The 12,323-nt window shown below is 44.9% G+C and overlaps 1 protein-coding gene across 5 annotated transcripts in view; it reads right to left on the bottom strand.

Moving 5' to 3' along the window:
* Positions 1–12,323, bottom strand: part of MAST2 (microtubule associated serine/threonine kinase 2) — a 309,296-nt gene that overhangs the window by 203,727 nt on the left and 93,246 nt on the right. Inside the window, exon 1 of one of the 5 annotated variants that reach the window (XM_019489769.2) lies at positions 3,466–5,373. The exons of the other annotated variants lie outside the window; for them this stretch is intronic. Coding sequence (XP_019345314.1) covers positions 3,466–3,504 — 39 coding nt within the window. The 5' untranslated portion in view covers positions 3,505–5,373. Of the gene's footprint in view, positions 1–3,465; positions 5,374–12,323 lie in introns of those variants that run through there. 5 annotated transcript variants of the gene reach the window in all.

Genomic DNA, 12,323 nt, shown 5'->3' with positions numbered 1-12,323 from the left:
AACAACATGGAACAAAACATGAATGCGGCTGCTGGAGAACTGGACAAACTAGCAGAGTTAACAGGAGCAAAGTTATGAGATCCAAGAGTGGATACACAGGGAACAGCCTATTTGTGAAAGTGAACACCAGAAGCTTGAAAGTGGCACTGGGGAAGTACTCAAATGCATGAGCTCTAGAAATAATGAGACGAGAACATCAGCAACATTTCAAAAGGACCTAAGGGAAACAAAGTGAAAGTCAGAAGAGTTAGAGGAAGAGGCTGGTGCATTTTTCAAAACAGCAAAGTGCCTGGTGCCTCTTGGCCCTCACCCGCCTCCAGAATTCGACCGGCAAATTTCAGATGACAAGTGTTTTTATAAACTATGCGTATTCAGTTTGAACTCGGGAAGGAGTTTGCTTTTGTCAGTACTAACTTTTCAGGCCCAGATTATTATAACTATTATTAAATTGGAGTTTACTGATTTAAATGTGTGCTTTCAGCAACTTTTTTTCCCCAGGGACTGTCAAAACCTTCAATTATAATCAAAGTGGTCAGTCCTTATTACATGGAAAATACGTTTTAAAATGAGTAACAGCAGCTCAAACATGGAGGAAAAGCTGTTACACTAAATCACAATTGGTGCGGCTATCTATTTTAGCTTCTTGAGGCAAGGATTTAATGATCCAAACAGAAACATTACAACCCAAAACATTAGATGCATATATACAAACAGTAAATCTTGGCCATGCCTAATAATAAAATATACATTTGATAAAATTCCTTACTTCTACTGCCCCACCCATAAAGGGACATTCTGGGCACATCTACACGTTCTTTAATGTGCCTAATTACAGTGATTTAAGTTTAGTACCTCTAATGACAGGTACTAAACTTAATGCGTCATAATCAGCACTACTGCACTTTAGCACAGATGAACACTTTTTAGGTGACATTAATGCGCATTAGACTAAATCTACTGCACATTAGCACAGGTTTTCCCTGCTGTGCTAATGCGCAGTAGAATTAGTCTTCTGTGCATTAAACGTCTTGTGTAGACAAACCCACAGAAACACATTCCTATGTACCAGGCCTTCCCTCCAGCTCCTTCTGCCAGATTCTGGGGCTTCTCCATACAATGTGAATTTATCACCTTCTGGAGCAAAAACAAAATATACTAACTACGTCACACCTGCATGTTAAACGGCTTCTCACAGTCCATAAATACATCTCCATGCTGAAATGCACCTACAGCAAACAATAGCCTGGAGCTAATGAAAAAACATCAGTCTTCAGGAAGCCAAGCACTGTTATTTTACTGAAGGGCCACAAAAAACATGCTAAGATTATTTTCTTCAGCAAAGACCCCTCTCTTTTCTGGTTCTTTCCCCCCAAATATTTAAGTTCTTCCCAGCCCCTGCAAGCCTACAGCTGCATCACAGCCTCACTGCTACTGTCCCAAAATCCGCCACGACAGGGCACTCTACCAAGACATGCAATAACCCTCCGGGTGCATGAGCTACCCCCGAGCGGCTGCCATCCTGCAAACTGGCAGTGAGAGGAGCTGAATGTATATGATGCCATCTTCCAAAGTATCCGTTTTATGTCAAAATGTATGAGCAGAATACAAAAATCTCATCATACACAGCACGCCGCCTTGTGCTTTTTGAGGCCCATACAGTATACCCAAATGCAGCTAAAAAGACTGCAGGACCTACAAATACTGTTTTAAAGTCACATCAGCCATACACATTAATGTGAGCTCTGTCCCTCAGCCTGTGCACTGAAAACATGTGTGTTCTCCGTTCAGTTTTTCGTATTTTCTTTGCAGACCCCCCTGAAACACTGACATTTCTCAAGTCAAATTCTTCAGCATAATAATTGCACTGCACATCTAGACTCTAACCAAAATATTTTTCACTATGCAAGAGGGCCTTCCATTGCATTTTGTGACAACACAGGACACAGTATATTGAAATATATTTAATATCATTTCGCAAGAGCAAAATACAAGCATGTGTTAGATAAGTCTCTCTAGTCTTTGGTATGTCATGTGCAAAGCCTGCTTATTTAGATAGCAGCATTTTCCAATATTTCCAAGATTACACTAAAATACAAATTAAATGAAAAAATCTATTTAAATGTTTTAATTGGTGTTCAGGTAACTCAGTAAATAGTATATGCCAAGACATTAGTGTATCACAGAGAATTTCTGACTTAAGGAAAGCTAAACAATCAGAATACAGGATGAATTAATTTTCTGTCGAAAGCGGTTTCTATGTTCACACACGCAGCCTTGCTGGCAACAAGATTCCAGCTGCTTCAAGTTAATTAAAATAAATCGTAAATTTATTATAAGCCAAGCTTTCTTAATATGTTATTAAAGTGAAGTCACCGGTAAATTAAGTGCAACTAAATCATTTGGAGAGGGAACATAACATAAACTTGTACAGTAAGCTTATACCCCATACTAGATGGAATATATTCTGTCTCAAATCAATCAAGAAGTTTAGAGATCTATGAATACGTCAGAATACAAAGAAAATGAAAATATACTTTTACTGAAAAAATAAAACACTCAGGCGAAAGATAGCTAACTAGTACAGCAAAAGTTGAAAGACTTCTTTCAAACAAAGAGGTAGCTAGAGATGCTTGTATGTAAGCTTTGGCCAAATAATTTATTATACATACAGCTAAAAAAAGTGATGCTTACTTTATTCATCCTACTGTTTAATTACTTAAGGGTCACAAATCAATTCTACCCTACATAAATATTTCCCCAGCACTCAAAGAACGTATTGTATTACACCAAAAAAGTGTAGTGATAACAGACATAAAAGAAACCTTACTTTATATCCACTTCACGCGTAGGCATTTAGAGCTCAATGATTTCCAACTGCTTTAGCCAGTACGAATCAGTTCAGCCTCCGTGCTCCACTAATGCTGACAAATGCATTAAACTGTGTTACACTGCCGGTTCCCACCCAGTGACAATTCATTGCAATGTGGGGACTACAAAATGTTGCACTTGTACATTAACCAAGTTCAGCAGGAAAAAGCAGGAACTACTAGGAGTACATAGCAGTATTAACAGTACTCAAGTCATTCACAACCCTTGCTAAAATGATTTCTACTGCATAACTGTTTTGCAGACAGATGAATGAGCACTTAAAGTAGTAAATAAGCACACCTTTGAAATGCTTCAAAATTTTTATCAGGCTTCAGCTTATTTATATACGAAGTTATAAATAAAACTAACTTGATTAAAAAGTCAGTGATTTAATAAACACAAACTAGAAGACTTATCACAAAATGCCACTGCTGACTATAAAATGCACAACAGATGAAAACAGAAGAATGCCAAATTTCAGCTTCACGTACGTGCTTTCCGTCAGCTAGACTGGTTTTGATGGACTGCTGTCTTTTTTAAAAAGGACCACAAACCACCTCCCCTGGAGGAGGAAATGTCTGCGACTTTCTTGCTTACCTGTAACCCTCTCCTTCGCAGAATGCTTGAATCATCCATATTTGGACCCTCAGCTGTTCCCAGCTACCAGCTCCTTCTGCCGATGACTTGCTTTTGGCTAGTGCTCCTCTGTCAAACTTGCAAAGAAGCCCATTATTTCCAAGGTTTTCTCTCAGTCTCTAAAAATAGGACATGATCTCGCATTTGCCTCTCCTAAAGCACTGCAGCCACTGCGTCTGATGAGCTGTATGTATTTCTGCCTGCCTCCTTTTGGCACTTTTAAGTCACATTTCAAAAGCCGGAAAGATTGGGGAAAAAAGATCTGCTTCAAGTTTAGATGTTTTTTCTCCCCACGCATTTGTTTGCAGGTAAAACTGCATCATACATCCAAGTCTTAACAGAAGGAAAAAAAGGAGGAAATTAATGCAGATTTTCTTTTCATGTCTTGGCTTTCCTTCAATTTACTTGATCTGTTAAAAAGGCTAAGTAAACTACCACAGCTGCCTTCAGCTAGTGTTTGCAATAAGCTCATAAAATCCAGGTCACATTCCCTTTTCAAACGCACACTGTTGCACTTTGCTTAAAAACCACTGTACTACACCCCCCCCCCCAGCCCCCGTATTATTCAATTTAAAAAACACATCCACTGATAAAACGAGAGGTGTCAAACATGAAGATGTCCTTATCCTTTGTACGGCAAAGCAAATGTCAGATTCTTCAGATCCTGGAGCACGTTCTTTTGTTTCTTCTACCCGGGAACCACGCTGCCTCTCTCTCTCTCGCTCTCTCTCAAACGTGGCAGGCACGGCGCATTCCTTCTTCAGCGCCTTAGTTCGGTGCCGAGGATCTTGCTACTCTTTTATGCGCTGAAGGGTCGGGAACACGTGCTGCGAGTTCTGAACATGCAAGAATTCATTCATTCATCTATTCAGCACTGACAACGCTGTCATAAGAAGCCCTTCCCTCTTCGCCGCCCGTGTATAAGTGCTGTGTTACAAAGAAGGCACCGCTCAGTTGAGGCTTTTTCAGCCTATTTTACAGTTCCTTTTTCTCCACAGTCTGCCATCTTCATACAGATGGCTAGAACTGTCACGAATGCTTCAAGTGATTGTGTGTAATATCAGTCGCATTTTAAAACTGAAGAGTTAAATGCATATTCAAGAACAGTGAAAATGCACTTTCTTCCGGCACACACTACAATGAAAAGTAAAAAGCTAAATAACACAGGGTGAAATAACAACAAAGAGTCTCTTAAAAGAAGTTTTGCCATATATGCTGCCTCTTCAAAAAATGAGCAAACTATCCAAATAAATGAAAATGCTGTGGACTATAGGCTCACAGTGGCAGACAATGAATTCCACCTCCCGATCGAAGACAATGAATTGATCACCTCCCGATCAAACAAACCGGACTACCTCCCGATCAAAGCATACCGCAGGATCTAGTGACAACACTGTGTGGAAATGCCACAGGAAAAAAACTCAGCAACTTCATCCTCTGAAGGATCCCACTAGGTAGTCAAAGGGAAATTTTGGATTCCACAAAGAAGTGGGCATCTGAGAGATCTGATCACACCTCCTAGTGAGCGCTAATGCAGCAGTAGTGAGACCCGACTGCAGGCTGCCTCCCACCGCTTGATGAAGAACTCATGTTCCCACAATTATGACAGCAGCAACCAAAAAAAGAGAAAAAAGTCTCAATAAAAGCACTCGAGCTGACAGTGCTTAAAGGAATGGCTATTTACATAGGAATCTTCAGCCGATCTTCACGCTAAGTGACTCCGAGTCACGTGAGCAAACCACGTCGCTGTGAAGTGGTCTGAAAGCAGATACAACTCGGCTCCAGTCACCGGGGTCCTGGGGATCCTGGGCTGAGCCAGTGCGGGCTTTTACTGCGAGTTGCTAATGAATCCTCATCTTGCCGATACCTTCTTCCATCTGCCGTTTTAAACAGCTGAACACTGAACTCGCTCTGCCGAGTCTTTGTGAGCTACCCGACAGGGCAACCAACCACGCGCAGGCTGAGCAGGCAGCTTATTTGCATAGAGTATCCTGTACAATGTGAAAGCCGTGCACGAGTGGAAACAACTCAATCAGCCACTGGATTTTAAAGGAACAGGGTCCTCGTCAAATAGACAGAACTGGCAAAACACAAGGACCTTTTCAGAAAGACTAAGCAGCAGTAAACTGTTCAATGACAGCCATATTCAGAGTTAAAATAAGGAAGTTCTGTGCTGCAGTGTAAGTGCTACTTTTGTGATAGGATTTCTATTTATGAGGATATAAAGCAAAGGTGCTTACCCCCCTGCTAGCGGGCCACCTCTGGCTCCCGGCACTGTCATCTGGTCTGTGGGGAGCCTGGCCAGCCTGGCGCGTGAGACTGGGCATGCAGGGGGGCACAGGGCCTGAGCTGGCATGTGGGACTTGACAGGGATGGAGCAGGGTCCCAGAGCCTGATCTCAGCACATGGAGCCGGGCAGGGGCAGTGCTGGCCCCAGAGCCCAATGCTGGCGTGTGGAGCCAGGGCAGGGGTGGCACATGGTGCCCAATGCAGTGCACAAGAGCAGGCAGGGACAGCACAAGACCCCAGAGCCCGATCCCAGCGCGCAGAGCTGGGCAGGGGCAGCATGGAGCCCCAACTCGTATGGTCAAGGGCCTGCAGACCAAGCCCTACGAGGAGAGACTAGAGAAACTGGACCTTTTCAGCCTCCAAGAGAAGGTTGAGAGGCGACCTTGTGGCTGCCTTTAAGTTCATCACGGGGGCACAGAAGGGAATTGGTGAGGATTTATTCACCAAGGCGCCCCCGGGGGTTACAAGAAACAATGGCCACAAGCTAGCAGAGAGCAGATTTAGACTGGACATTAGGAAGAACTTCTCCACAGTTCGAGTGGCCAAGGTCTGGAACGGGCTCCCAAGGGAGGTGGTGCTCTCCCCTACCCTGGGGGTCTTCAAGAGGAGGTTAGATGAGTATCTAGCTGGGGTCATCTAGACCCAGCACTCTTTCCTGCCTATGCAGGGGGTTGGACTTGATGATCTATTGAGGCCCCTTCCGACCCTAACATCTATGAATCTATGAATCAATCCCAGCAAACAGGGCCAGGTGGAGTTGACATGCAAGGATGACACTGGGCCCAACCTGGCCTGCAGGCAAGCACCTTGCTATCAGTTGGCCCCTGGGGTCAAAATCATGAGCACCACTGCTAAAGGAAACTATAGTAGGAGCTTGCTGCACTCTTCAGACATAAGTTTCTTAGGAAAATTCTTGCGGCCTCACCTATTTAAAAAATAACATCAAACTAAGGACCTTGTTACACCATAATCTTAGGTGACTTCTGGAGCTCTTAACCCCTGGACTGGCTGCACGTTAACCCCCTGTAAGTGGCTTAAAGCACTCATTAGTTGGTTTAAATTATGCCACTCCAGGGCAGGATTATCTCTAATCCACTTAATTTTGCTTGTGTTCCATTAAAGTGTGGCCATTCTCCACAGCTATTCCAACTCCCCGCATCGCCGCTTGGCCCGGCTCGCTCTGCCCGGTGGGAGCAGTGAGCCGGTTCAAGCAGTGGCGGGAGCAGCAAGCCAGTCCTGCCCCTGGCTCCCAGTCCTGTCCCAGCTCACTAAGCCTGCAGTGGCACGTCACAGCTGTGCAGGTGAAGGACAGTCAGAGATGGTTTTCTGCCTTAAGGTGCGACTACTCCACTAAGGGGGACAACACTAATCCAATTAACATTTGTGCAGCTTTCAGTGCAAATTGCAATAAGGCCCTAAATGTCTACTGAAAAAAACTGATTCTCCCTGTATTAAAAAGTTTCATTTTACAAGGCTGAGTATTTAACATGAACGTTTTAATGAGCTATCATTTCACATTTTAGAAAAACCCATATTAAGCCAGAACAACTATTCAACCAGTCCACTGTACTAAGTAGCCAGTGCCAAAATTTCTGTGGGAAGGTACCAGGCACAAGAAGCCTTGACAATTCTTCAATGAACTGCTCGGATGGGAGGTTTCCTCCTAATCCTTCCAGTTAGCAGCTGGATTTACGCCTTAAAGCAGCGGATCTGAACCTTTTTCAGTCAACATACCCCTTGGTCTCAGAGTGAGACTTCACGTACCCCCTTTCAATGGGAAATCACTTTTTTTTTAGGCCCTTCGACCCGTGTCAGACAACGTATGAAATATATCTCGCGTACTCCCTGGTGAGACTTCACGTACCCCCTGGGGGCACATGTACCCCCAGTTCAAACCGCTGCCTTACAGCATAGCTACTTTTCAGTTTTAGCATATGTAAAATAAATGTGGATGTTCTTATTAACCATATAAATGCCTGATCCCCTTTTAATGCTACTAAGAGCTCTACCTCAAACATACTCAGGTGCTGACAACGCCCCGTTGCTTGTGCGAGCAACATGACTGAGGGAGGATGGTCCCAGAGCCTCTTAACATAAAAAGTTCCTTTTTCAAGCTTCAGCCCTTCCTGGGGAAGGCCCATGCAAATTAGTTCCTGGAAAGAAGGAGCTAATAAACTCAGAGTGCCCTTCCTTTTTCATTCCCCTCCTATAAGCAGCAAAACAGCTCTTTTGTGGTCAGAAAATGGCTATTCATCAAACCAAAACCTTTAGTGGAAAACACCTTTCATAAAACACACCAAACAGCAACACCCTTGGCAGACATTACATTTAAGAAACGATTAAGTTAATCACACCAAAAAAAAGCCAGCAATAGTAACCCTGCCACATGTTCAGGGAATTAATGTCATGACAAAATGGGAAACCAGCCACAAAAATATTCCACAAAGTGTGTAAGATTTTTGTGGTCAGTTTCCATCGTGCCTTAAATTGAATGTGGGGCAAGGCCGCCCTGCCACACAGCCTGATGCCAGGTGCATGGCATGGCAGGGCTTGGTGGACAGCCAGCTGACAGCACGAGGCTGTACCCCATTGTTTTCAAGGGGGCAATCTGACAGAAGCTTATCAGCTGGGCTGGGGTGCCAGGTCACAGAGCTACAGGGCTCGCTAGGACCCAGAATGCATCTTGCCTTGGAGCTGCAGAGCAAGAAACTCAAAACAACCTGGCCATGGTGACCTTGGGATAGGGGAGGGGTTCCCTGATTCTAGGGTCCTCGAGCATCTTAAAAACCATGTGGTTTTCTGACCTCCCCGGTGCACAGAGACACTGGGATCAGGGAACCTCTCCCTGATCCTGGGGTCCAAGTGTGTGGTGACCTTAAAGTGCGCATGCACACACCCATACACACACCCACACACAGCCTGGCTGCACACACAGTTTTCTGACATGCCAGTGCACAGGGCTCTGGGTCCCAAGGCTGAGACCCACAATCAACTGGGTCTCAAACTGGCTGGGTCCTGAACTGGCCCCTGTTGGTCCCAGGCCTGGAACTGTACAATCAGCTGATGGGTGATCCTGGCCCCAGCACTGCAGCAGTTCACTCTGAACTATGGACAATCTGAATTGTAGTAATGGTATGGCTGGAATCGGATCTCAAAAACGTGTGCGGTATGGCAAGAGGCACAATTGTTAGGATTGGGGATCAGATCCCATCATGCCATTTAATAAACATGTGCCAGAGGCCTAAGAGAGAACATGCAAGATCTACTGGAAAGACTCCTTCCACTGGAGCCACAGAGAAATAGATAGCAATGGTAGATTATCACCTTTTATTAGGCACACACGTTGCCAGAGAGTTTTAGATAGATGCAGACAGAAGAGTAACAGTGGGAATCGGGCATTATGGGTAGCAGTCCCAATCTCCGCTCACTAGGGCTTCTCATCAAATACACCTCACTCGCTCCTAGCTTTATCTCAGACTCTCTGCCCAAAGTTTTTCCACCCCCTCCTGCCTTCCCCACCTTACTCACAAGATCCATCTCTCCCTCAACTCTCTTCCTATGACCAGCTACCAACCCAAATACCCTCACTCAGCCAATCCCAGCCCCCCCGCAGACTCCTGATCAGGTCCTTACTCCTCTCCAACTCAGTCCTGATCTCCCCTTTGCAACAAATGTCAGATCTAGTTACCCTCCGTTCCCCCCCAATAGCCTCCAGTCCAGTCGCTCTCTGTCTAGGCTCCTTGTCCAAATCAACTACTCTCCGCTCTCCCACACATACGCCCTCAATGCAAGCAGCTTCCTCCTCCATGCTGCCTAGTTCAATTACAGGGCTATAAACCAGAGTCAACCTCCCTTCATTTTCTGTGCTTGACATCACCTGCGGCACTCCAGTGCTGCCGTCACAGAGGAAATCCTATTCGTCTCTGGGCTAAAGAATGCAGCGAGCACAGATGGGATCTCTGGGAAATCGAGCTGTGAAACTCTAGGAGCTCCCCCTGAACATTTGCCGACTGTTATTTCTTACAGGCTTAGAATTCAAGGAAGTCGAGATGGGGACCACAAGACAGAACCTGAAAACAAAGTCCACCCCCTTGCAAATGTTAAGCTGCTACTCCAGATCAATGCAGTGGCACTTGAAGAAAGAATGGCAGAAATCCTTTTAAAAATAACTAACAGGCAAAGCAATGTATTATTCTCCAGCCTCATTCTTGGAAATAAGTGAACCATTTGGGTTGACATTTCCCAAAATTAATCAGTTCAGGGTAGAGATACATCATGGGAACTGCAGTCTAAGATGGTAAACTTTGGCAAAGTTAGAAGTAACTGAAAAGGTGGTCCTAAAATGGGAAGTATCAGGCAACCTCAATTACAAGTCGAGTCATCAGCCCTGCCTAAAGTACTAAAATACCACCAGGCGTCTTGGGACAGTCTGTACCATTCTGAAAACAGACCGGTGATTGCATGAAGTATTTTGTCAGCATTACTCACGTCCACGTTCCTTTTTGCAAAGATGCTCAGTATATTAGCAGCATTAGGAGTAGAGCGCCTAAGCATTCACATCAGGGACCAGAGTCCCCGCTACTATGCTAGACAACACACAGACAGAACAAAAAGAAAGTCTTTGCCCCAAAAAGCCTACAAGGTAAGTACGAGACAAGAAACAAGAGGCAGACGTGGAATACAAAGAAAAAATACTGGGTACCATAGTAGACAGTGGTCTCATCACATCGGCAGCTTACCCACTGTCAAGTTCTTTTACGCAACAGGAAAAGAGTCTCAAGGAAGATTTGAAAAGTAAAATGGTGTTGTGAATGCAAAGGAGGAGGCCCTCCAAAGTGGAAAGAGCAGCATGGGAGAAAACAAAAAGGCCTTTTTGTGAGTGTATAACAAATGGACAACAAAGGCTGAGGTTAATCTCTCAAAACTGAGATATGAAAGGTGGGTAAGAAAAGGACTTTGAAAGCAAAGGCAAGCAATTTGCTTGACATGATTGAGAGCTCAGAGGAAGGACGCAGAAGACAAGATGGCCAAAGTGACCGGCTAGAAAAATTCTCTTGGCAGAGGTATTCTGGTCATGAGCAAGATTACATTTGTCAAGGCCAGAGAAAAGGACTCTGCAGTAAAGAAGATACGAGGAGATGAAAGCCAGCACAGAAGTTTGAGATGTGTAAGAAAACTGGAAAGGCCCTAAGAAACTCGCAGGCAGATTCTGCAAGACGTGTACAGAGCCTGGATGTGAAAATCTGGAGACGTCCGAGTCCAAAATGGCACATGGGTTACAAGTCTGAAGACGGGTATGTTGGGATTGTCCACAGGGATTGAGAAAGTCAGTGAGGACTCCGGTGGATTGTTTCGTTTTCGATTGCCAGAACCTCCGATCACAAATTAAGAAATGCTGCTACCTCTGCTTTGCTTTCGCTAATAACTCAGCCGATCTGCAGCCTCCCCTTCCCCAGCCGATGTTGCAGATGACCCAAGAAATGTTGCTCTTTAGCTATGTAGGCTCCAGGTCGCGGAGAAGAGAAAACCACGTCTCCCCTGTCACAAAGAATTATTTCACAGCCGCGGCAGAAGAACTCAGCTGACCCCAATGCACACGCACTACAAGGCCACAGCCATCATCTAGTCCGTGCTGCACAGAGAGGTCAGGACGGAAACGCCTCAGCCCTCTCTCTCCTTTCACGACTATCCACGGCGTCAAAGGATGCCCAAAGAGACAGAAACAGGAATTCTTCTACACCAGTCTCGACTTTTCTTCACGGTTTCCGCTGCTTTCATATGACCCACTTTACCTTTGTGATGCTTACAATTGTCTTTGAAGCAAAGGTTTGAAGGGAGTTGTACACAGATAAGGAAAGGACTGCATCATTTTTATCACAGCACTACCCCGAAGACCCAACAAAATGAGTGGCACCTTGTGCCATGTACTGTCCACAAGGATGTATCGCCATATGCTGATTATTTAAAGATGCTGGAAATCCATCACCCGCAAATGTCCCAGCTAGACACCCTCAGTATCAAATAACAACTGGACAGCATGTCTGAAGACATATGAAGCATTTTTCCTGCTATGGGAAGACTTTTGCATCTATTCCCCCGCTCAGTCTAGGACTAGCAATGTTCATGAGAAGCCTAAATATTGTCAACAGTTTTGTCTGGATGCTCCAAAGGAAAACACATCCCAAGGCCAGAGAAAAATCACTGAACATGAGAAGGCTCAAAAGGAAAGTGAAAAGCAAGTCTATGGTGTCACAACCCAATGATTTTTAGTGCCTCGGCACACTGGAATTTTCCTGCCACATGGAGCTTTCTTTGCACGGTGGATTTCTCAGCTGCAGAGAGAAAACCCCGGTGCAAAAGAGTTCCCGCTACACCTATGCAAATTTGTGTCCCACTATTGGTCAATTCTAAATTATTCCTACCTGGCGGCTAGCGATTGGCCTGCTAGCCGTATAAAAAGTTAGAGCAGTTTCCGCCCAAGTTGGAGGACTCCACAACTATCTCGTGGGGAACTCTAAGCGCGCTGTGGA

This window comes from Alligator mississippiensis, chromosome 5 (assembly GCF_030867095.1).
Source record: "Alligator mississippiensis isolate rAllMis1 chromosome 5, rAllMis1, whole genome shotgun sequence".
Lineage (NCBI taxonomy): Eukaryota > Metazoa > Chordata > Crocodylia > Alligatoridae > Alligator > Alligator mississippiensis.
The sequence above is the reverse complement of the archived record's forward strand: the minus strand, read 5'-3'. Positions and strand labels throughout refer to the sequence as shown.